The 26,364-nt window shown below is 36.8% G+C and overlaps 1 protein-coding gene across 1 annotated transcript in view; it reads left to right on the forward strand.

The window, feature by feature from the left end:
- ptprjb.2 (protein tyrosine phosphatase receptor type Jb, tandem duplicate 2) overlaps nucleotides 1-26,364 on the forward strand; it is a 141,384-nt gene that overhangs the window by 102,139 nt on the left and 12,881 nt on the right. The window contains exons 33-53 of the mRNA XM_047819824.1: nucleotides 10,790-11,050; nucleotides 11,527-11,787; nucleotides 13,083-13,343; nucleotides 13,917-14,177; nucleotides 14,565-14,825; nucleotides 15,175-15,435; nucleotides 17,148-17,408; nucleotides 17,662-17,922; nucleotides 18,825-19,085; nucleotides 19,552-19,812; nucleotides 19,903-20,163; nucleotides 20,642-20,902; nucleotides 20,992-21,252; nucleotides 21,722-21,982; nucleotides 22,073-22,333; nucleotides 22,804-23,064; nucleotides 23,539-23,799; nucleotides 23,890-24,150; nucleotides 24,619-24,879; nucleotides 25,354-25,614; nucleotides 25,705-25,965. Coding sequence (XP_047675780.1) covers nucleotides 10,790-11,050; nucleotides 11,527-11,787; nucleotides 13,083-13,343; nucleotides 13,917-14,177; nucleotides 14,565-14,825; nucleotides 15,175-15,435; nucleotides 17,148-17,408; nucleotides 17,662-17,922; nucleotides 18,825-19,085; nucleotides 19,552-19,812; nucleotides 19,903-20,163; nucleotides 20,642-20,902; nucleotides 20,992-21,252; nucleotides 21,722-21,982; nucleotides 22,073-22,333; nucleotides 22,804-23,064; nucleotides 23,539-23,799; nucleotides 23,890-24,150; nucleotides 24,619-24,879; nucleotides 25,354-25,614; nucleotides 25,705-25,965 — 5,481 coding nt within the window. The remainder of the gene's footprint in view (nucleotides 1-10,789; nucleotides 11,051-11,526; nucleotides 11,788-13,082; nucleotides 13,344-13,916; nucleotides 14,178-14,564; nucleotides 14,826-15,174; nucleotides 15,436-17,147; nucleotides 17,409-17,661; nucleotides 17,923-18,824; nucleotides 19,086-19,551; nucleotides 19,813-19,902; nucleotides 20,164-20,641; nucleotides 20,903-20,991; nucleotides 21,253-21,721; nucleotides 21,983-22,072; nucleotides 22,334-22,803; nucleotides 23,065-23,538; nucleotides 23,800-23,889; nucleotides 24,151-24,618; nucleotides 24,880-25,353; nucleotides 25,615-25,704; nucleotides 25,966-26,364) is intronic.

Consider the following 26,364-nt stretch of genomic DNA (forward strand, 5'->3'; position numbering starts at 1 on the left):
CTATCCACCCATTTAATGTGTGTAGATTATACTTTTAAAGCCAGTGTTGAAATTTGATTCTCGGTAGAAAGCTGTAAACACTAGGTGCCCTTTCTGCTTTCCTTTCTCTTTCTCAAAAGTTCCAGTTCCCCGAAAGGGTTTTAAACCATACAAAATTCATTATTATATCTTTTGCAACATCACCAAGTACTTAATATTTATTGTTAAATATCTATAAGTATGTTGTAACAATTGTATTCATTCGCAGTAGAGTGCAATAGTCCTTATGAAAATGCTGTACATAGCTCTACATTATATCAGCATGTTCTGTGACCTTCATAAAGAATAGAGTATTGAGTTCGAGTCAGGGCAGAGCATTGGAAAGGGGTCAGGAGGGTCGGCAGCGACGCAAGGCTCTTTGAGAACAGTCGTTGTGGGAAGTGGCAATTGTGGCATTAGTATGATGCTCTTCCTGTTCTCTGTATGCCAAGGCAATGCTACACACCCACTGTGTGAGTCTGGAATACATCTAATATTCAGTAAATAATCTTTACACTGATTGTTCTACTGAAAAAAATGACAAAGTGAACCGATTGTGGTAGATGAATTTGTTTAATAAGTAGACCGCTCATTGAGTGACATTGTTGGCATGTTTGTAAAAGGCCTTTTTAATTCAATTTTCTATTAACGATTATAAATAAATAATAGGAGAATAAATAAATAAATAAATAAATAAATAAATAAATAATAGAAGATAAATAATAGGCCTCTGTTGTTTATAACAATGAAGCTGTTATATGTTCGCGTCAAAGATTCATTATGATTTTATACATTATTTCCGAAATATTTTTATGTAGTATTAGTAGTGGGTAACTGATCAGTGCCTTGTAGCAACAAAATCGGACTGTTTTCTTTAAATAGAATATTAAAAGAATCACAATTTTAGATTAGAATATGTTGGTTAGTTTACAGTAGTTTGTACTCATTTAATTAGCTACCTTGTCTGATTGCAGTAATGATTTTAACTATATCGACTACATTTGTATGACATTCAAAGACTGGTTTTAATGGAAACTGTATCTGTCTGACATGCTTGATACAGACCACAGAATACTCTTTAGAAACACTGTGTCATGATCACACAGGTTTTTCTCCTTTTTTTACCCTGTCATCATTGGCGTCTTTCACTTCAAGACACCATTAATGGGTTTAATGTTGCTGAAAACACCTTATTGTTCTTTACCAACCCATCTAGTTAAAGGTTATTTTATGTTGATTTGACTTGTTGGACTTTTTTCATTACAGAATTATAGGTTTTGTCCTAAGGATCAAGTTACAGGTCTAGTCTGCTAGTTGATGCTGACAGTTTGCTATTTTGTTTAGGTGAAACCTAGGGTTTTGTGTTTGCACTCTGTTGATGTGTTTGTTGTCAGATATAAATGTGCTGTGGTGAAGGCAGAATGGCAGAAAAGCATATAGCATGCAAATTTGGCCAGTTTCGACCTTGCTTTGGTCCAGATGGGGGCCTCTGAAAACCACCTGCTAGTCGAAAATGCAGGTCGAAAATGCCTTTTTTTTAAACCTGGTATAAACCTGTAAGTGCATTGATTTCTTTAATTCTCCTTCAACATAGTACCTTATATATAAAAACAAGTTTTGCAAAGCTAGAGCTTTGAAGAGAAACCCATCTTTCAAATTATTAAAGATGTGATTGCTTGTAATGTGATTAAATATAATTAGCATGTGTGCACTTACACATTTAAAACAAGGAGGTGAAAATGTCTTTTGGTCAAAGTCTTTGACATCTTTCTTTTACACCTCTACATCTCCACATTAGTCTGTTATATGTATCGGAAGTCTTGGTGCTAACATACTCCCACTTAAAACTGACATAAACTATAGTTACTGTACATAACAATGACTCATTTGTTGTATGTTATTTCAACCAATAAGCTTTTATATGAACCTTATAAATGATATTATGATCCTATCTCCTTACAAACACATCATTGTACCACACTGCAAACACATACTAACCACATCTCTTTACAATCTATTTATTCATACTCAGCTCTTTTATTTAGTTTGTGCTGCTCTGCATCAAGGTTCTTATGAAAATACCAAACACTATAATTTTGTATAACGTGTCACAGTCATAAAAAAAGGGATGCAAATGTTGAAGTCAGTCCTAGTGTCTGGTACTACAAGGTGTTAAGGCTTTCAGATGTTTTTTACTCCTTGATGTTGGACTCTAGGCTGACGGACACATATTCAGGTGGTTTGTATTCAGTTTAAATAGAAAGGGAGTCAAATAGCAAATACTGCTCTGTATTAGTAGGTGTCTAATTATATAGTAGTGGCTAAATTTCTATACTCTCGCTGCATACTAAACTTTTGCTAACTTGTGGTGAGATGCTATTTATAAAATGTTCAACCTTGGAATAAAGGCCTCTGGGTAACATCCTGGAGTTTACCTGCTTATTTAAATATTCAGACTAAAAGTTCAGACTAATTTATTAATCCTTGCTACCTTTTGATTACAATATTGTGTTCTGGAGCAATATGTTGAGCTTTTAATTTATTCACTTATTTTTGTTTTTCTTCATCTCTTTTTCAGAGCTCAGAAGCAGATGCTCAAAGTAAGTCATTTGAAAAAGTGTTAATCTTTGATTAACTTCATATACAACTTTGTTATATTTTATAGTTTTCTATAAAAGTAGGAAGTTATGTGTTTAGGTTTCATTTAATGTCATGCCAGGATAGTTTAGTTTTGCAGTGTGACACAGTCTTCATTCAGTGTCAGAGTCTTCAGTGGAAAGTGAGCCAAGAAATTGTGAGAAAGCAGTATTTGTGATGGATAATCTTTGATTATAAAGTTACTAAGTAGGGTTTATTATTGAATACTGGAAGGAAGCAGATAACAAACCTGGGAGAGTTAAATATTTATTAATAATAAAATTAGTTATTATTAGTCATATTTAAATTAGCCATTTTCTTGCTTTGTCAGCTGCAGCCTGATGAAGCTCAGCAGTGCCACCTGCTGGCACAAAACAATCACATGAAACGAACGCTTGTGTGTGCTTGTGTTAAAAAATGTCTGATTTCACATGTGCATAATGACAGTGCGATTGGCGACTTGTTTTTATGTTCTTTCAATATCTGAGAATTTGGCCCTATTTAAACATCACATTTATTATTTTTTATAGTAATATCATATGCAGACCTCTTTTGAAACAATTCAGTTAAAATCAGTTAAACTACAAAAAAGTTCTACAGTGTAAAAAAAAAATGAACACTAAAAATATCATGTTTAACACAGATATACAGACCCTTTATTATTATAACATTAAAGCATAACTGGGTTAAATTTTTTTATATTTATATTTTTTTATATTTATATTTTTATATTTTATATTTAATCTCATTTGTAGTATGGCCATGACATAAATGATGTCCTAAGATATGTTGTCCTCCACATCGACTCTTTAATGTAGCAGAGGTGCAGTCGTTTTTAATGCAGAACAATCATCATGGCAGAGTCAACTGATTACCAAAATTGTTATTACTCACTCAAAAATTGTACATATCTAACACAGACAAGCGGTGTGATAGAGTTAAATATTCCACTTATATTATACTGTTAGCACTCTTGGCAGCACTCTTTGATAGTCCAATAATATTAGTGACCAAAACTAACAGGTGTATAATAAATGAGAAGAACACGAGTGACACATGTGAGGACAATATACTGTTAGTTTAACCCAGTATTTTAAAACATAAACAGTCCTACAGAGTGTAGTCTTTTTTGCAAAAAATAAATCTTTATTCATGTCATTCCCACAAGTTCCACATTTCATCTGAAAACACTTACAGCATTCATACGGCCCATTTTCAGCGCTACTTGTGCCAAAATAAGTATAAGTATAAGCATAACTTTACTGAGCAAAGGACAGAACCTGTTACTGTATATAGCACATGTTTTGTGTAAATTAGTAATAGGAACTTTCTAAGATTAGGTTATTGAATGTGTGCCAATTGGTTTACTCTACTATTAGACCTATGATATTTGTATCAGATTTTTAAAAAAGAAAGAAAGAAAGAAAGAAAGAAAGAAAGAAAGAAAGAAAGAGGGTCAATCATTTTCTCTCTATATGTCTCTATATTTCTGTATATAATTTCTCTATATTAAGTCTATGTGCATGTTTGCCTATGCATAATAGGCATACATGCACACAGTATTTTTCAAACAGTATTTGTTTATGATAGTATTTGTTAAAATGAATAATTAACAGTGTGTGTGCATGCGTGTGTGTGTGTGTGTGTGTGTGTGTGTGTGTGTGTGTGTGTGTGTGTGTGTGTGTGTGTGTGTGTGTGTGTGTGTGTGTGTGTGTGTGTGTGTGTGTGTGTGTGTGTGTGTGTGTGTGTGTGTGTGTGTGTGTGTGTGTTTGATTAATAGATTTGAATGTTGTCACTGGTCTCAATGTCTCTAGCAAAACCACATCATCTGTGTCTCTAACCTGGAATCAGCAACAAGGGAGCATGTACTCCTTTACAGTAAACTGGACTGATGACAGTGTGAATAACAGCAGTAACACTTCTAACACATCTTACAATGTCACTGGTCTGACTGCTGGAGTGAACTACACATTCACTGTTACTGCAGTTCCTACAGATAACCAAACTACAGGAGCATCAACTCAAATCTCAGCATTCACAAGTAAGTCCTGTACTGCAGATAATGTTATTCTACAGTTGGTTTGGATGGATGAATTGGCAGATAGTATACTATAAGAATCTAGTGTATTTGATCATTGGTGTCTTGTAGCTGATGCTGGTTTAAACACTGGTTAAATAAAGCTTGTGTGCAGCTAAAGGTTGTTTTGTAGAATTCATTCTGTCTGAATTGGCCTTCAGAAGCCACAACTGAATAGTTTACAGATAAAATAGCATGTTTATGGTATTAGGTTTGTAATTGTGCAAAGCTAGCCTATTTATATTGGTGTGGGCTAGTAAAAATATTCTCTATCCTTTATATCCATAATTTGAAGAAGCATTCTATGGCTGTGAATGGATTTTGAACAAAAATGGATGTGGACATCTGACTGTGTAAACATCTGACCTCTTAACATCCTGATGCACAGCACAGTAGTTTATGACAGCAAAAATCATTTATTTATTTTTTTAAATTGGATTAAAGATTTAATAGGCGATAATAATTTAATAATAGATGACACATTTTATAACAATTATCTTTGGTCTTTTTATGACCAGGCATCAAATTCCTCACAAATCTTCACTTGTTCTGGATTATTGACAGCATTATTTGTACCTATGATTTTATATAATGTATTTTTGATGTGCTTGTTTATTTATTTATTTCTGAAAAATAAGATCTTGCTCTGGCTTTACCTGAAAGATATATTCAACAAATTGATCAGGAGCTCAAGCTGTGTTATCAGATTTTGCTGTTTTTGCTGACTATTACACAATTATTGATATTATTATATACATTAGGTAAAGCCACTCACCATTACACTCATTAATACCATGCCATTAGACAAATAAAATAATTGAGTAGGCTCATACTGTATATTTTGCTGGCTTATATAAAATACAGATTATTGCAAAGACTTCATTGCAAAGTAAGTACTAACTTTTTAGTCGCCAACAAATTGTAACACATGAATAATAATAATAATAATAATAATAATAATAATAATAATAATAATAATAAACTTTATTTCGTATAGCACTTCCAAAAGTAACTTCTCAAAGCGCTTGACATAAAAGATTAAATTAAAAGATACACATAACATTACAGATACTAAAACTAACCATACAAAAATAAAAAGCCAATAAATAACAATCAAAGAAATCACATAAAAGCTACCCTAAAAAAGTACATTTTAAGATGGGATTTAAACACACAGGGATTCTGCATTCCTAATCTCTGAGGGCAGGGAATTCCACAAATTGGGAGCCAAGGAAGAAAAAGCCAGATCACCCATAGTTTTTAGCCGTGTTGTTTGTACAGTCAGAAGACCAGCTTCAGACGAGCGTTGAGCAAGTGTAGGTATGTAGGGGCTTAACAGCTCACACAAATATTGAGGGGCCAAATTTGTTTAAGGCCTTATAAGTGAGCATGAGAATTTTAAAATTAATACAAAAACGAACAGGAAGCCAGTGCAAGGGATAGGTATAATGTGCTCCCTTGCACTGGTCCTAGTCAGAATTCTAGCAGATGAATTTTGTATTCTATTCATGAATTAGAATTTTACCAAATCTAATTTACTTAGGGTAGCTTTAGGAACTCCAGCCAGCAAAGCATTACAGTAATCAATACATGAAAACGTTTCAGCCACAGAGAAAGTCAACATGGGATGTAATTTGGCAATGTTTCTGAGATGAAAATGTTATACTTTGACAGTGGTCAAATGTTCAATGGTCAAATGTTAAATTGGTGACAAATATCACCCCCAAATTTTTTAGATTAGTTAGGAATTGTAAAGCTGAGCCATCCACACTTAAGGTTATGGCCTCTGCATTACGCAACTGATGAGGTGAACCAATAAAAAACTTCTCCACACACAAGACAATATCTCACAAGAGAAATCAACACAATCAAGTGTAATTGAGATTCAGTTATGTTTTCTGACAAATCCCACACTATTCACACATCTCACAGTTACGTCTGAGTTCTGTATACTACTGTGAGCAATTCCATTATTTACCTCACTTCATCATTAACTACAGCCATTAAGAAATGATACGCACATCGTCCACTTTATCAGGATCCCCCGTATGCCGGGACATTAATACAGTTATCTAACCAGCCGATCATAAGGCAGGCAGCACAATGCATAAAACCATGCAAATACAAATCAAGAGCCTCAAGTAATGTTCACAGCAAGACATGGCATTGATGTTGGTACCAGATTGGCTGGATTGAGTATTTGCTGATCTCCTGGGATGATATACAACAGAAACTGTTCAGTGAGCAACAGTTCTTTGGGTGAAAACACTGTTGATTAGAGAGGACAGAAAAATGACCAGATTTGTTCCAGCTGTCTGGAAGAATATTGTAACCCAAATAATCACATTTTACACCTGTGCTGAGCAGAAAATCATCTTAGCATGCACAAAATATCAACGTTGAGGTAGCAGACCACATTGGGTTCTAGACCAGTCAGCCAAGACCAGGAATGTGAGGCTATCATGGGTGGAGAGTCTGTTCTCCTCTCATCAACATCAGCTGAATCAAACAGAGGATTTATATGATATATTTTTATTTTTCAAATCAAGTTCTAGAGACTGTTTTGTGTGAAAATCCAAGTATATCAGCTGTTTCTGAAAAACTTCAACTAGCAAAGATTTAGACCCATTTCTTCAGGATTCCATGCATTTTGTCACTGGTGTACAGGTGTTCCTAATAAACTGTCTCTTCTTTCATTTATAAGTCTGTACACAGGTATTTGCAGGTATATGCTGTTTCAGCAGCTATTGATCAGAACTTCTCATCTGTGTGTGTGTGTGTGTGTGTGTGTGTGTGTGTGTGTGTGTGTGTGTGTGTGTGTGTGTGTGTGTGTGATTCACAGATCCAAATGTTGTCACCGGTCTCAATGTCTCTGGCAAAACCACATCATCTGTGTCTCTAACCTGGAATGAGCCACAAGGGAACAGGTCCTTCTTTACAGTAAACTGGACTGATGGCACTGTGAATAACAGCAGTAACATTTCTAACATGTCTTACAATGTCACTGGTCTGACTGCTGGAGTGAGCTACACATTCACTGTTACTGCAGTTGCTGCAGATAACCAAACTACAGGGGCATCAACTCAAATCTCAGCAATCACATGTAAGGCCTGTCCTTTAATTAGCATTATATAACAATTTTAATAGAGGGGCACGGTGGCTTAGTGGGTAGCACGTTCGCCTCACACCTCCAGGGTCGGGGTTCGATTCCCGCCTCCGCCTTGTGTGTGCGGAGTTTGCATGTTCTCCCCGTGCCTCGGGGGTTTCCTCCCCCAGTCCAAAGACATGCATGGTAGGTTAATTGGCATCTCTGGAAAATTGTCTGTAGTGTGTGAATGCGTAAGTGAATGAGAGTGTGTGTGTGCCCTGCGATGGGTTGGCACTCCGTCCAGGGTCTATCCTGCCTTGATGCCTGATGACGCCTGAGATAGGCACAGGCTCCCCGTGACCCGAGAAGTTCGGATAAAGCGGTAGAAAATGAATGAATGAATGAACAATTTTAATAATAGAGGTGAATAATCACAGAATATCAAAGATAGCAGTTATGAAGGTGGTTTGTTATATTTGATTTTGAACAATAAAAATAAAATAAACTATATAAAATTTAAGCTTTTTTCTGTAAGATGTTTTTTCTCCTTCGTCATCATCCTCACTGAGCATTATAACAGTTCTGGTGTAAATATTTAAAACCTTTTAAATGTAAGAAATATTGTGAGAAAAGATCCATCAGCATTTGTTGTACATTTATTATTTACTATTTACTGTAATGTAGAAAATTTGTTTTATGATGATAATTTTGTCAGAGGTAAGATACATAGTGTCATCAATATGAACTATTGTTTAATACCTACTTTATGTAATCATTTTGCCCATTCTCTTGAAAGCTGTCATTAATTACAAAATATTTATGTGTGTGTGTGTGTGTGTGTGTGTGTGTGTGTGTGTGTGTGTGTGTGTGTGCGTGCGTGCGTGCGTGCGTGCGTGCGTGCGTGCGTGCGTGCGTGCGTGCGTGCGTGCGTGCGTGCGTGCGTGCGTGCGTGCGTGCGTGCGTGCGTGCGTGTGTGTGTGTGCTCCTGTGTGAACAATAGATCCGGATGTTGTCATCAGTCTCGATGTCTCTGGCAAAACCACATCATCTGTGTATCTAACCTGGAATGAGCCACAAGGGAACAGGTCCTTCTTTACAGTAAACTGGACTGGTGGCACTGTGAATAACATCAGTAACACTTCTAACACATTTTATAATGTCACTGGTCTGACTGCTGGAATGAGCTACACATTCACTGTTACTGCAGTTGCTGCAGATAACCAAACTACAGGAGCACCAACTCAAATCTCAGCATTCACATGTAAGGCCTGTATTTCACATTTTTAATAACAGAAATTATTATTCAACAATTTTCTTTTTTATTGATAAAAAATAATAGACATAAAATGATAGACATAATAACAGATAATTATTTTGTCCTTTATTTTGATAGTAGTAATTATTATATATATGCTTCACAGAGCCAAACTCACTGCTCTCTCTCTCTCTCTTTCTCTCTCTCTCTCTCTCTCTCTCTCTCTCTCTCAATCTCTCAATCTCCCTCTCTCTCTCTGTGTGTGATTAATAGATCCGAATATTGTCACTGGTCTCAATGTCTCTGGCAAAACCACATCATCTGTGTCTCTAACCTGGAATGAGCCACAAGGGAAAAAGTCCTTCTTTACAGTAAACTGGACTGGTGGCACTGTGAATAACATCAGTAACACTTCTAACACATTTTATAATGTCACTGGTCTGACTGCTGGAATGAGCTACACATTCACTGTTACTGCAGTTGCTGCAGATAACCAAACTACAGGAGCACCAACTCAAATCTCAGCATTCACAAGTAAGTCCTGTACTGCCAATATATAAAGACAGCGAACACAGTTTTTGAATTTTAGATTAGTTTGGACTGATTGAAGACCCAAACCTGCTCAAAATACAGCACTATTTAAAATGAGCAATGCATTTCACTATTTATATCTCTCTGTGTCTCTGTACATGTTGGCCTGAGTATTGTTTTAAACCTGAGTTTAGATTAATTATTTGGAATTATGTTTAAAATGTTAAAATGTATAAATGCTAGTAATTAACACATTAGTGTGTGTGTGTATGTGTGCTTTTGTGTGTGTGTGTGTGTGTGTGTGTGTGTGTGTGTGTGTGTGTGTGTGTGTGTGTGTGTGTGTGTGTGTGTGTGATTAATAGATCCAAATGTTGTCACTGGTCTCAGTGTCTCTAGCAAAACCACATCATCTGTGTCTCTAACCTGGATTCAGCAACAAGGGAGCATGTACACTTTTACAGTAAACTGGAATGGTGGCACTGGGAATAACAGCTTTAACACTTCTAACACGTCTTACAATGTCACTGGTCTGACTGCTGGAGTGAGCTACACATTCACTGTTACTGCAGTTGCTGCAGATAACCAAACTACAGGAGCAGCAACTCAAATCTCAACATTCACAAGTAAGTCCTGTACTGTTGTGTAACATGTTTTGTTTAGCTTTATGTATATACTGAAATGCAGCAAACATACATGTTAACAAACCTAACTTCAGTAGACTTCCTTGGTAGCACATCTGTTAAGTACTGAGCTGTCTCTTGAAGCAATACTGCTTTATCTAGGTAGAAATAAGCGAGTTTTTATGGATCAAAATGTTAAAACTGTCATCTATAACACAGCATGTCAGATGCAGTGGAGCCTTAACAGTATAAGGTTAAGCTGAGCAACCTTAAATACTTTATTTAAATGTATTTTTACTCTAATCTCATTCAAGGAGTTAATGATGTCTTATAATACGGGAAAATTCTGCAGATAATAAAAGAAAGAGAATCAGTTATTTTTTCATCCGATGCAAGTAGCAAGTAGGATATGAAATTCTGAAATTTAAAGCCTGGTGCTGTTAGCATATTCACAGCAGTTAATGTTACAACTGCTATACAAGTGTGTTTTAGAGAATTGTGTTCTCATTTACCGTAGAAATTCTTTTTTAAACTATGTTTTAATGGACTTTTTGCCTTCACAGAGCCTGACACTGTTAGCAACCTCACAGCAGTTAATGTTACAACCACCTCTATATTACTGCAGTGGACTCAAGCAATGGGGGAAATTTCTCATTATGTAATCAAATATGAGAATTTAAATACAACAGTCAATGAGACTACTGAAATCACCAGCATTAACATAAATAATCTGACTACTGGAGTACAGTACACATTCAAAGTGTTTGCAGTTGCTGCAGATAATAAAACGGAAGGAAATTACAGCTGCGTTTCTGCCTACACAAGTAAGACATGAGTTAGAAATATTGGCTAAATATCATAAATAATTTTATGTGAAGGCAGCATGGTGGTGCTGCAGGTTGCATTGCATGGTATCCACAGTTCCATGCTGTATTCAGGTTCCTGTCTTTGTGGAGTTTCTCAAAATGTTTCCTAGTGTAATTATGGGGCTATTTTCTAGGTTCATCTGTTCATAGTCATCTCCTATATTTATGCAGGGGATTGAGTAGCTAATGTAAATTGCCTCTGTCTGTGAATGGTTGTGTACATGGTGCCCTAGAGTTGAGTAGCATCCCACAGAGTTTATTTACATTTTCTACTCGTTTTTTTTTCTTGCATTGGCGTCAGATCCAGTTTGACCCTGTCCATAATTCAGTGGTTATTGAGGTCGATTGAAGTCATGAAATTTGTTACTAGATGTCTGTTTCATTTTCACTTTTTGTCACTTCCTAACATGATGGCTTCTAACCTGTACTCACAGAACCTGATGTTCCAACAAACCTCACAGTGACTGACATTACAACAAGCTCATTGTTTCTGATCTGGACTCAACCAATAGGAGAAAGATTTTTCTTTAAAGTACAGTGGAGTAATGACAACATAACAATGAATTCAACAACCAGAAACACTTTCTTTAACATTACTGATCTCAGACCTGGAGTCAGTTACACCTTCCTGATATCTGCTGTTGCTGCAGATAATATAACAGAAGGAGAAGCAGTTGGTCTTTCAGTCTATCCAAGTATGTTATAGAGAATTATGTTCTCCTCTAATGAGGAAATACATTTTTAATCTAAAGCTTTATGTTTTAATGGACTTTTTGCCTTCACAGAGCCTGACACTGTTAGTAACCACACAGCAGATAATGTTACAGCCACCTCTATATCTGCTTAAAATTCTGTACTATTCAAACTAATAATATATTGGCATCTATTCAGAAAATGGGAGAAAATAGAAGAAAAACACAAAGCAGCTTCCTGCTGAAAAATAGTTGTAATTTCATTTTACTTTAACACAGAATTTAAAAAATTAATAAGAAAGCTTATGTTTTATTTAATATAGCAGTTTGCACAGTGAAAAAGACAGCTTTTATAAAAAAAAAAATTATAATTTATTTTGGTATCTCACTTTGGGTGAGACATATTGTATAGTATTTCAATACACCTGCCACTGGAAACACATGAGTCAGGTATGGAACACTATCCTATATTTAATATCTAATGCAACATCATCAAGCCATCAAACTGTAACAAAATATGCTTTATGTTTACATGGCTGCTTTGGGGGCCTTAGTGAAACAGTCCATAATTTAAACTCAATCCTCAGGTAATAACCGATATTGGTTGTGCAACGATGTTTCTCCATCTTCAAAAATTCTTCTGGAGTGCATGCACAGTTTTGCTGTCTTCAAACCGCATATTTATCCAGTTTCAAACAAACAAAGACAAACTCAAATTGGCTAGCGAGATAGCTAGCTTCCAGCTATTCCTCAGCCGTAGTTGCTTGTCTCCAGTCTAGCTGGCAAGTGGGAGATTTACAGAAGCATTTTTTCTGTTCCTAAGCCATAGATAGAGCCTTCTCACAAGAGATAGAGAAGTCTCCCCCTCAAGTGTTCCTATGGAGCAACAAAATGTGTTTCATGTATATAGGCTTGTCTGTCTGACATCTCTTAGTGGAAGGAGAATGGCATGGTGCACATGCTAGATGTTGGAGTAGGTGTTATTTAAGTAAATTTGATTTTGCTATTGCTTCACCCAGTGAAATCTTTTTTAAAGACTCAACATAAGTATCATTTAAAGCACACATGGCAGGTGAACACCTGTAGAAGTGTTTCGTGTGTGTCTAGCCTGCTTCCTGAGAGGAAATTGCACCCAGTTCAAGCTGTACGTCAGACTGTTAAGCTTAATGTCCAGTCCAGTTCAATCACTAACTTTAATACTGTACATTTTGCTCGCTCTCTCTCTCTCTCTCTCTCTCTCTCTCTCTCTCTCTCTCTCTCTCTCTCTCTCTCTTTTTCTTTGTGTGTGTGACTAATAGATCCGAATGTTGTCACCAGTCTCAATGTCTCTGGCAAAACCACATCATCTGTGTCTCTAACATGGAATGAGCCACAAGGGAACAGGTCCTTCTTTACAGTAAACTGGACTGATGGCACTGTGAATAACAGCAGTAACATTTCTAACACGTCTTACAATGTCACTGGTCTGACTGCTGGTGTGAACTACACATTCACTGTTACTGCAGTTGCTGCAGATAACCAAACTACAGGAGCACCAACTCAAATCTCAGCATTCACATGTAAGTCCTGTCCTTTAATTAGCATTATATAACAATTTTAATAATAGAGGTGAATAATCACAGAATAACAAAGATAGCAGTTATGAAGGTGGTTTGATATATTTGATTTTGAACAATAAAAAGAAACTAAACTATATAAAATTTAAGCTTTTTTCTGTAAGATGTTTTTCTTCATCATCATCCTCAATGAGCATTAGAACAGTTCTGGTCTAAATGTTTAAAACCTTTTAAATTTAAGAAATATTGTGAGAAAAGATCCATCAGCATTTGTTGTACATTTATTATTTATTATTTACTATTTACTGTAATGTAGAACATTTGTTTTAGGATGATAATTTTGTTAGAGTTAAGATACATAGTGTCATCAATATGAACTATTGTTTAATACCTACTTTATGTATTCATTTTTCCCATTCTCTTGAAAGCTGTCATTAATTACAAAATATTTATGTGTGTGTGTGTGTGTGTGTGTGTGTGTGTGTGTGTGTGTGTGTGTGTGTGTGTGTGTGTGTGTGTGTGTGTGTGTGTTTGTCTGTGTGTGCGTGTGTGTGTTTGTGTGTATGTGATTAATAGATCCGAATGTTGTCACCAGTCTCAATGTCTTTAGCAAAACCACATCATCTGTGTCTCTAACCTGGAATCAGCAACAAGGGAGCATGTACTCCTTTACAGTAAACTGGACTGATGGCAGTGTGAATAACAGCAGTAACACTTCTAACACGTCTTACAATGTCACTGGTCTGACTGCTGGAGTGAACTACACATTCACTGTTACTGCAGTTGCTGCAGATAACCAAACTAGAGGAGCAGCAACTCAAATCTCAGCATTCACATGTAAGTCTTGTACTGTCGATATATAAAAAGCCAAACACATTGGACCGATTGGACAGAACTTTAAATTCATTTTGACTGACTGAACATCTAAACATGCTTAAAATACATAACACACTAAAATGAATAATACATTTCTCTTTGTGTAATCATATCTGTCTGTGTCTCTGTATTTGTAGGCCTGAATAATGTTTCAGTCATTTACAACCAGACTTTTAATAATTCAAAATTTTAAACACATAGTTTTAAATAGATTTCTTAATACAATGTTTTAAAATGTTTTTCTTAAATGTGAGAAAATAATTGTGTGTGTGTGTGTGTGTGTGTGTGTGTGTGTGTGTGTGTGTGTGTGTGTGTGTGTGTGTGTGTGTGTGTGTGTGTGATTAATAGTTCCGAATGTTGTCACTGGTCTCAATGTCTCTGGCAAAACCACATCATCTGTGTCTCTAACCTGGAATCAGCAACAAGGGAGCATGTACACTTTTACAGTAAACTGGACTGATGGCACTGTGAATAACAGCAGTAACACTTCTAACACGTCTTACAATGTCACTGGTCTGACTGCTGGAGTGAGCTACACATTCACTGTTACTGCAGTTGCTGCAGATAACCAAACTACAGGAGCATCAACACAAATCTCAGCATTCACATGTAAGTCCTGTACTGCCAATATATAAAGACAGCGAACACAGTTTTTGAATTTTAGTTTAGTTTGGACTGATTGAAGACCCAAACCTGCTCAAAATACAGTACTATTTAAAATGAACAATGCATTTCACTATTTATATCTCTCTGTGTCTCTGTATATGTTGGCTTGAGTATTGTTTTACACCTGGGTTTAGAATAATTTTTTGGAATAATGTTTCAAATGTTACAATGTATAAATGCTAGTAATTAACACATTAGTGTGTGTGTGTATGTGTGTGTGTGTGTGTGTGTGTGTGTGTGTGTGTGTGTGTGTGTGCGTGTGTGCGTGTGTGCGTGTGTGTGTGTTTCACAGATCCAAATGTTGTCACCAGTCTCATTGTCTCAAGCAAAACCACATCATCTGTGTCTCTAACCTGGAATGAGCCACAAGGGATCAGTTCCTTCTTTACAGTAAACTGGACTGATGGCAGTGTGAATAACAGCAGTTTCACCTCAAACACGTCTTACAATGTCACTGGTCTGAGTGCTGGAATGAGCTACACATTCGCTGTTACTGCAGTTGCTGCAGATGGACAGACTGCAGGAGCATCAGCTTATATCGCAGCATTCACAAGTTAGTACTGTACTAAGGACACTTCCTGAGATTTGTCATTAGTCAAGTCAAGTCTAATCAAGAAGCTTTTATTGTCATTTCAACCATATGTAGCTGGCACAGTACATAGTGAAATGAGACAAGGTTTTTCCAGGACCATGGTGCTACATAGAATAAAGACAGTGCTACATAAAACAACACAGGACCTAAGTAATTAGTCTGTGCAGCCTGGTGCAAACAGTGCAAACAAACAATACAAGACATTACACAAAAGAAAACACACAAAAGACTACTCTGGGCAGAGTACATACTGTATATTCGATAGTACATGTGCAGAAATACTGTAATGAACACTTACTATGATAGCAGCAGTTATGTGAGGTATTTTAATGAATTGTGCAAAACAGCAATTGACTGAAATGTGCAGATAGAAAGTTCAAAGAGCAACAAGAGTGTGCAAAACAGCATGCAAACAGTTTGATATGGTGGTGCTGTGTACATGGATGTACAGTATATTGAAGATTGTGTATTTAGTGAAGATCAGTGCAGTCCATACAGTTGAGTGTGCGTGTGTGTATTGTGTTCAGTACAGTTCAGTTCAGTTATTGAGGAGTCTGATTGCTTGTGGGAAGAAACTGTTACACAGACTGGTAGTGAGGGCCCGAATGCTTCAGTACATTTTTCCAGATGGCAGATGGTAGAAGAGTGTGTGTGAGGGGTGTGTGGGGTCGTCCACAATGCTGTTGGCCTTGTGGATGCAGCGTGTTATGTAAATGTCTTGATTGAGGGAAGAGAGACTCCACTGACCATCTCAGCTGTCCTCACTATCTGATGCAGGGTCTTGTTATCCGAGATGGTGCAATTCCCAAACCAGACCGTGACGCAGCTGCTCGGGATGCTCTCAATGTTCCCTCTGTGTAACGTAGTCAGGAGGGGGTAAGGGACATATGCTTTCCTCAGCCTTCGTAAGTAGTAGAGACGCTGCTAGGCTGTCTTGGTAATGAAGCTGGTGTTGAGTGACCAGGTGAGGTTCTCTGCCAGATGAACACGACGGAATTTGGTGCTCTCGATGATCTCTACAGAGAAACCATTGATGCTCAGTGGAGAGTGGTCGCTCATTAGGAAGTAGGGGGTGATTTTGGATAAATCTAAAGCAAACACTGTTATTGAATGGTGGGTTTTTATAAACCTTAAGTACAACTTAGAAATTCCTGAGCTTTGCAAATTGTTCAAGGTTTATTTGAAAATTTTGTTACATCTCTGATCCTCTCATATAAAATATTGAGAGCATGTGCAGACTATCCTGTTATTCAGACTGTAAATAAACCTTCCAAAGAATTACAAATGCATTTCCCACTGCTCCATTTTTGATAATGATTTTTTCTTTTTATAAATGTTTTGTTGCATCCCAAACCTGTGTGTGGCCTGTTAATTGGATTTCTGAAATGTTGGTTATCCCATACACACAAATACAGAAGACATAAGAGACTACAAGTTTTGGAGAGTGCCAAAAGAATGAGGGCATACCAGCTCTGTGAGATATGTGATTTATTCACATATCACATATAAAAGACACTGCCTTGATTGTGTTGTGTGTGACCCTAGATAAGAGTTTGGACATAGTGTAGATTGACCTGCTAATTGAGAGTTTTGCCTTTCACTCTCTTCACTATGACAGACCAGTACAATGCCATTTATATGTTTGTGTGTATGTGTGTGTCTATGATTTGCAGTGCCAGATGTTGCCAGAAATATCAGATCTTTTAACAGAACGACATCATCTGTGTCTCTAAACTGGAATGAGACACAAGGGAACAGGTCCTTCTTTATAGTAAACTGGACTGATGGCACTGTGAATAACAGCAGTAACACTTCTAACACGTCTTACACTGTCACTGGTCTGACTGCTGGAGTGAGCTACACATTCACTGTTACTGCAGTTGCTGCAGATAACCAAACTACAGGAGCATCAACTCAAATCTCAGCATTCACATGTAAGTCCTGACCACCTTATTCATTACAACTTACTCAAAATTCTTAAAATGAGTAGTACATTTCTTTCTATAATTTGAATCTCCTGTTTCTTTTTTTATGTAAGTATTTTTGTTTTAGTAGTTATGTAGTAGAGTTGTAATAAATTTTAGGACATATTTCTGGAGATAAATTTTTAATTATTAAAAATACAGATGTCAATAATTACTGTATGTGTGGGGTGTGTGTGTCTCTGTGTGTGACTGTCATTTGCAGTGCCAGATGTTGCCAGCAATCTCACTGCCTTTAACAAAACCACATCATCTGTGTATCTAACCTGGAATGAGCCACAAGGGAACAGGTCCTTCTTTACAGTAAACTGGACTGATGGCACTGTGAATAACAGCAGTAACATTTCTAACATGTCTTACAATGTCACTGGTCTGACTGCTGGAGTGAGCTACACATTCACTGTTACTGCAGTTGCTGCAGATAACCAAACTACAGGAGCATCAACTCAAATCTCAACATTCACAAGTAAGTCCTTTACTGTTGTGTAACATGTTTTGTTTAGCTTTATGTATATACTGAAATGCAGCAAACATACATGTTAACAAATCTAACTTCAGTAGACTTCCTTGGTAGCACATCTATTAAGTACTGAGCTGTCTCTTGAAGCAATACTGCTTTATCTAGGTAGAAATAAGCGAGTTTTTATGGATCAAAATGTTAAAAATGTCATCCATAACACAGCATGTCAGATGCAGTGGAGCCTTAACAGTATAAGGTTAAACTGAGCAACCTTAAATACTTTATTTAAATTTCTTTTTGCTCTAATCTCAATCAAGGAGTGATGTCTTATAATACGGGAAATTTCTGCAGATAATAAAAGAAAGAGAATCAGTTATTTTTTCATCCGATGCAAGTAGCAAGTAGGATATGAAATTCTGAAATTTAAAGCCTGGTGCTGTTAGCATATTCACAGCAGTTAATGTTACAACCGCTATACAAGTGTGTTTCAGAGAAATTTGTTCTCATTTACCGTAGAAATGCTTTTTTAAACTATGTTTTTAAAGGACTTTTTGCCTTCACAGAGCCTGGCACTGTTAGCAAATTCACAGCAGTTAATGTTACAACCACCTCTACATTACTGCAGTGGACTGAAGCAATGGGGGAAATTTCTCATTATGTAATCAAATATGAGAATTTAAATTCAATGAGACTACTGAACTCAGTCTCCTCAGGAGACCCAGGTTCCTGTCTTTGTGGAGTTTATTCCCATCTTAATCCTGTTTTTTAACCTGCATAGCCTTCAGAACCACTGTGACCATGTCCAGGATTAATTAGTTAATGAAGTCGATTGAAGGCATGAAGTTTGTTATTAGCTGTTTTGATTTTTGTCACTTACTAACATGATGGCTTCTAACCTGTACTCACAGAACCTGATGTTCCAAAAAACCTCACAGTGACTAACATTACAACAAGCTCATTGTTTCTGAACTGGACTCAACCAATAGGAGAAATATTTTTCTACAGTGTACAGTGGAGTAATGACAACATAACAATGAATTCAACAACCAGAAACACTTTCTTTAACATTACTGATCTCAGTCCTGGAGTACAGTACACATTCAAAGTGTTTGCAGTTGCTGCAGATAATACAACAGAAGGAAATTACAGCTGCGTTTCTGCCTACACAAGTAAGACATGAGTTAGAAATATTGCCTAAATATCATAAATAATTTGGTTTGAAGGCAGCATGGTGGCGCTGCAGGTTGCATTGCATGGTATCCACAGTTCTATGATGTATTCAGGTTCCTGTCTTTGTGGAGTTTCTCAACATGTTTCCTAGTGTAATTATGGGGCTATTTTCTAGGTTTATTTGTTTATACTCACCTCCCAAATTCATGCCAGTGGATTGACTAGCAAATCTAAATTGCCTCTGTTTTTTAATGTGTCTGTTTACATGGTGCTTTAGAGTTGAGTAGCATCGCAACAAGCGTTTATTCCCATTTTCATCCCGTTTTTTTCCCTGCATAGCCTTCAGATCCACTGTGACCATGTCCAGGATTAAGTAGTTAATGAGGTCAATTGAATGCATGAAATTTGTTATTAGCTGTATTGATTTTTGTCACTAACATGATGGCTTCTAACCTGTACTCACAGAACCTGATGTTCCAAAAAACCTCACAGTGACTGACATTACAACAAGCTCATTGTTCCTGATCTGGACTCGACCAATAGGAGAAAGATTTTTCTTTAAAGTACAGTGGAGTAATGACAACATAACAATGAATTCAACAACCAGAAACACTTTCTTTAACATTACTGATCTCAGTCCTGGAGTCAGTTACACCTTCCTGATATCTGCTGTTGCTGCAGATAATATAACAGAAGGAGAAGCAGTTGTTCTTTCAGTCTATACAAGTATGTTATAGAGAATTATGTTCTCCTCTAATGAGGAAATACATTTTTAAACTAAAGCTATGTGTTTTAAAGGACTTTTTGCCTTCACAGAGCCTGGCACTGTTAGCAAACTCACAGCAGTTAATGTTACAACCACCTCTATATCACTGCAGTGGACTGAAGCAATGGGAAAAATTTCCCATTATGTAATCAAATATGAGAATTTAAATACGACAGTCAATGTGACTATTGAAATCACCAGCATTAACATAAATAATCTGACTCCTGGAGTACAGTACACATTTAAAGTGTTTGCAGTTGCTGCTGATAATAAAACAGAAGGAAATTACAGCTGCATTTCTGCCTACACAAGTAAGACATGAGTTAGAAATATTGCCTGAATATCATAAATAATTTGGTTTGAAGGCAGCATGGAGGTGCTGCAAGTTGCAATGCATGGTATCCACAGTTTCATGATGTATTCAGGTTCCTGTCTTTGTGGAGTTTCTCAATATGTTTCCTAATGTACTGTATTTATGGGGCTATTTTCTAGGTGTATTTGTTTATACTCACCTGCCAATTTCATGCCAGTGGATTGACTGGCAAATCTAAATTGCCTCTGTCTTTTTTTAATGTGTCTGTGTACATGGTGCTTTAGAGTTGAGTAGCATTGCAACAAGAGTTTATTCCCATCTTAATCCCGTTTTTTAACCTGCATAGCCTTCAGAGCCACTGTGACCATGTCCTGGATTAAGTAGTTAATGAGGTCAATTGAAGACATGAAGTTTGGTATTAGCTGTTTTGATTTTTGTCACTTACTAACATGATGGCTTCTAACCTGTACTCACAGAACCTGATGTTCCAAAAGACCTCACAGTGACTAACATTACAACAAGCTCATTGTTTCTGATCTGGACTCAACCAATAGGAGAAAGATTTTTCTTTAAAGTACAGTGGAGTAATGACAACATAACAATGAATACAACAACCGGAAACACTTTCTTTAACATTACTGATCTCAGTCCTGGAGTCAGTTACACCTTCCTGATATCTGTTGTTGCTGCAGATAATATAACAGAAGGAGAAGCAGTTGGTCTTTCAGTCTATACAAGTATGTTATAGAGAATTATGTTCTCCTCTAATGAGGAAATACATTTTTAATCTAAAGCTATATGTTTAATGGACTTTTTGCCTTCACAGAGCCTGACACTGTTCGCAACCTCACAGCAGATAATGTTACAACCACCTCTATATCACTGCAGTGGACTCAAGCAATGGGGGAAATTTCCCATTATGTAATCAAATATGAGAATTTAAATAAGACAGTCAGTGAGACTACTGATGTGACCAGCATTAACATAAACAATCTGATTCCTGGAGTACAGTACACATTCAAAGTGTTTGCAGTTGCTGCTGATAATAAAACAGAAGGAAATTACAGATGCATTTCTGTCTACACAAGTAAGACATGAGTTAGAAATTTTGCCTAAATATCATAAATAATTTGGTTTGAAGGCAGCATGGTGGTGCTGCAGGTTGCATTGCATGGTATCCACAGTTTCATGCTGTGTTTAGGTTCCTGTCTTTGTGGAGTTTCTCAACGTTTTTTAATGTATTGTAGGGGGTTATTGTCTAGGTTTATTTGTTTATACTTACCTCCTAAATTCATGCCAGTGGATTGACTGGCAAATCTAAGTTGCCTCTGTCTTTTAATGTGTCTGTGTACATGGTGCCTTAAAGTTGAGTAGCATTGCAACAAGAGTTTATCCCCATCTTCATCCCGTTTTTCCCCCTGCATAGCCTTCAGATCCACTGTGACCATGTCCAGGATTAAGTAGTTAATGAAGTCAATTGAAGGCATGAAATTTGTTATTAGCTGTTTTGATTTTTGTCACTTACTAACATGATGGCTTCTAACCTGTACTCACAGATCCTGATGTTCCAAAAAACCTCACAGTGACTAACATTACAACAAGCTCATTGTTTCTGATCTGGACTCAACCAATAGGAGAAAGATTTTTCTTTAAAGTACAGTGGAGTAATGACAACATAACAATGAATTCTACAACCAGAAACACTTTCTTTAACATTATTGATCTCAGTCCTGGAGTCAGTTACACCTTCCTGATATCTGCTGTTGCTGCAGATAATATAACAGAAGGAGAAGCAGTTGGTCTTTCAGTCTATACAAGTATGTTATAGAGAATTATGTTCTCCTCTAATGAGGAAATACATTTTTAATCTAAAGCTATATGTTTTAATGGACTTTTTGCCTTCACAGAGCCTGACACTGTTAGCAACCTCATAGCAGTTAATGTTACAACCACCTCTATATCACTGCAGTGGACTGAAGCAATGGGGAAAATTTCTCATTATGTAATCAAATATGAGAATTTCAATACGACAGTCAATGAGACTACTGAAATTACCAGCATTAACATAAATTATCTGACTCCTGGAGTACAGTACACATTCAAAGTGTTTGCAGTTGCTGCAGATAATAGAACAGAAGGAAATTACAGCTGCGTTTCTGCCTACACAAGTAAGACATGAGTTAGAAATATTGCCTAAATATCATAAATAATTTGGTTTGTAGGCAGCATGGTGGTGCTGCAGGTTGCATTGCATGGTATCCACAGTTCTATGATGTATTCTGGTTCCTGTCTTTGTGGAGTTTCTCAACATGTTTCATAATGTATTTATGGGGCTATTTTCTAGGTTTAATTGTTCATACTCACCTCCCAAATTCATGCCAGTGGATTGACTGGCAAATATACATTGCCTGTGTCTTTTAATGTGTCTGTGTACATGGTGCTTTAGAGTTGAGTAGCATCGCAACAAGAGTTTATTTCCATCTTCATCCCGTTTTTTCCCCTGCATAGCCTTCAGATCCACTGTGACCATGTCCAGGATTAAGTAGTTAATGAAGTCAATTGAAGGCATGAAATTTGTTATTAGCTGTTTTGATTTTTGTCACTTACTAACATGATGGCTTCTAACCTGTACTCACAGATCCTGATGTTCCAAAAAACCTCACAGTGACTAACATTACAACAAGCTCATTGTTTCTGATCTGGACTCGACCAATAGGAGAAAGATTTTTCTTTAAAGTACAGTGGAGTAATGACAACATAACAATGAATTCAACAACCAGAAACACTTTCTTTAACATTACTGATCTCAGGCCTGGAGTACAGTACACATTCAAAGTGTTTGCAGTTGCTGCAGATAATAAAACGGAAGGAAATTACAGCTGCGTTTCTGCCTACACAAGTAAGACCTGAGTTAGAAACATTGGCTAAATATAATAAATAATTTGGTTTGAAGGCAGCATGGTGGTGCTACATGTTGCATTGCATGCTATCCACAGTTTCATGCTGTATTCAGGTTCCTGTCTTGTGGAGTTTCTCAAAATTTTTCCTAGTGTGATTATGTGGCTATTTTCTAGGTTCATCTGTTCATAGTCATCTCCTATATTGATGCAGGGGATTGAGTAGCTAATGTAAATTGCCTCTGTTGGTGAATGGTTGTGTACATGGTGCCCTAGAGTTGAGTAGCATCCCACAGAAAGTTTATTTCTACTTTCTACTCGTTTTTTTCTTGCATTGGCGTCAGATCCAATTTACCCCTGTCCATAATTCAGTGGTTATTGAGGTCAATTGAAGTCATGAAATTTGTTACTAGATGTCTGTTTCATTTTAATTTTTGTCACTTCCTAACATGATGGCTTCTAACCTGTACTCACAGAACCTGATGTTCCAACAAACCTCACAGTGACTGACATTACAACAAGCTCATTGTTTCTGATCTGGACTCAACCAATAGGAGAAAGATTTTTCTTTAAAGTACAGTGGAGTAATGACAACATAACAATGAATTCAACAACCAGAAACACTTTCTTTAACATTACTGATCTCAGTCCTGGAGTCAGTTACACCTTCCTGATATCTGCTGTTGCTGCAGATAATATAACAGAAGGAGAAGCAGTTGGTCTTTCAGTCTATACAAGTATGTTATTGAGAATTGTGTTCTCCTCTAATGAGGAAATACATTTTTAATCTAAAGCTATATGTTTTAATGGACTTTTTGCCTTCACAGAGCCTGACACTGTTAGCAACCTCATAGCAGTTAATGTTACAACCACCTCTATATCACTGCAGTGGACTAAAGCAATGGGGAAAATTTCCCATTATGTAATCAAATATGAGAATTTCAATACGACAGTCAGTGAGACTACTGAGATCACCAGCATTAACATAAATTATCTGACTCCTGGAGTACAGTACACATTCAAAGTGTTTGCAGTTGCTGCTGATAAAACAACAGAAGGAAATTACAGCTGTGTTTCTGCCTACACAAGTAAGACATGAGTTAGAAATATTGCCTAAATATCATAAATAATTTGGTTTGAAGGCAGCATGGTGGTGCTGCAGGTTGCATTGCATGGTATCCACAGTTCTATGATGTATTCGGGTTCCTGTCTTTGTGGAGTTTCTCAGCATGTTTTTTAATGTATTGTAGGGTTTTTTGTCTAGGTTTATTTGTTTATACTCACCTCCCAAATTCATGCCAGTGGATTGACTGGCAAATATACATTGCCTGTGTCTTTTAATGTGTCTGTGTACATGGTGCTTTAGAGTTGAGTAGCATCGCAACAAGAGTTTATTCCCATCTTCATCCTGTTTTTCCCTGCATAGCCTTCAGAACCACTGTGACCATGTCCTGGATTAAGTAGTTAATGAAGTCGATTGAAGGCATGAAATTTGTTATTAGCTGTATTGATTTTTGTCACTTACTAACATGATGGCTTCTAACCTGTACTCACAGAACCTGATGTTCCAAAAAACCTCACAGTGACTAACATTACAACAAGCTCATTGTTTCTGATCTGGACTCGACCAATAGGAGAAAGATTTTTCTTTAAAGTACAGTGGAGTAATGACAACATAACAATGAATTCAACAACCAGAAACACTTTCTTTAACATTACTGATCTCAGACCTGGAGTACAGTACACATTCAAAGTGTTTGCAGTTGCTGCAGATAATAAAACGGAAGGAAATTACAGCTGCGTTTCTGCCTACACAAGTAAGACCTGAGTTAGAAACATTGGCTAAATATAATAAATAATTTGGTTTGAAGGCAGCATGGAGGTGCTACATGTTGCATTGCATGCTATCCACAGTTCCATGCTGTATTCAGGTTCCTGTCTTGTGGATTTTCTCAAAATTTTTCCTAGTGTGATTATGTGGCTATTTTCTAGGTTCATCTGTTCATAGTCATCTCCTATATTGATGCAGGGGATTGAGTAGCTAATGTAAATTGCCTCTGTTGGTGAATGGTTGTGTACATGGTGCCCTAGAGTTGAGTAGCATCCCACAGAAAGTTTATTTCTATTTTCTACTCGTTTTTTTCTTGCATTGGCGTCAGATCCAATTTACCCCTGTCCATAATTCAGTGGTTATTGAGGTCGATTGAAGTCATGAAATTTGTTACTAGATGTCTGTTTCATTTTAATTTTTGTCACTTCCTAACATGATGGCTTCTAACCTGTACTCACAGAACCTGATGTTCCAACAAACCTCACAGTGACTGACATTACAACAAGCTCATTGTTTCTGATCTGGACTCAACCAATAGGAGAAAGATTTTTCTTTAAAGTACAGTGGAGTAATGACAACATAACAATGAATTCAACAACCAGAAACACTTTCTTTAACATTACTGATCTCAGTCCTGGAGTCAGTTACACCTTCCTGATATCTGCTGTTGCTGCAGATAATATAACAGAAGGAGAAGCAGTTGGTCTTTCAGTCTATACAAGTATGTTATTGAGAATTGTGTTCTCCTCTAATGAGGAAATACATTTTTAATCTAAAGCTATATGTTTTAATGGACTTTTTGCCTTCACAGAGCCTGACACTGTTAGCAACCTCATAGCAGTTAATGTTACAACCACCTCTATATCACTGCAGTGGACTAAAGCAATGGGGAAAATTTCCCATTATGTAATCAAATATGAGAATTTCAATACGACAGTCAATGAGACTACTGAAATTACCAGAATTACCATAAATAATCTGACTCCTGGAGTACAGTACACATTCAAAGTGTTTGCAGTTGCTGCAGATAATAGAACAGAAGGAAATTACAGCTGTGTTTCTGCCTACACAAGTAAGACATGAGTTAGAAATATTGCCTAAATATCATAAATAATTTGGTTTGAAGGCAGCATGGTGGTGCTGCAGGTTGCATTGCATGGTATCCACAGTTCTATGATGTATTCGGGTTCCTGTCTTTGTGGAGTTTCTCAGCATGTTTTTTAATGTATTGTAGGGTTTTTTGTCTAGGTTTATTTGTTTATACTCACCTCCCAAATTCATGCCAGTGGATTGACTGGCAAATATACATTGCCTGTGTCTTTTAATGTGTCTGTGTACATGGTGCTTTAGAGTTGAGTAGCATCGCAACAAGAGTTTATTCCCATCTTCATCCTGTTTTTCCCTGCATAGCCTTCAGAACCACTGTGACCATGTCCTGGATTAAGTAGTTAATGAAGTCGATTGAAGGCAT

Source organism: Tachysurus fulvidraco, chromosome 10 (assembly GCF_022655615.1).
Source record: "Tachysurus fulvidraco isolate hzauxx_2018 chromosome 10, HZAU_PFXX_2.0, whole genome shotgun sequence".
Lineage (NCBI taxonomy): Eukaryota > Metazoa > Chordata > Actinopteri > Siluriformes > Bagridae > Tachysurus > Tachysurus fulvidraco.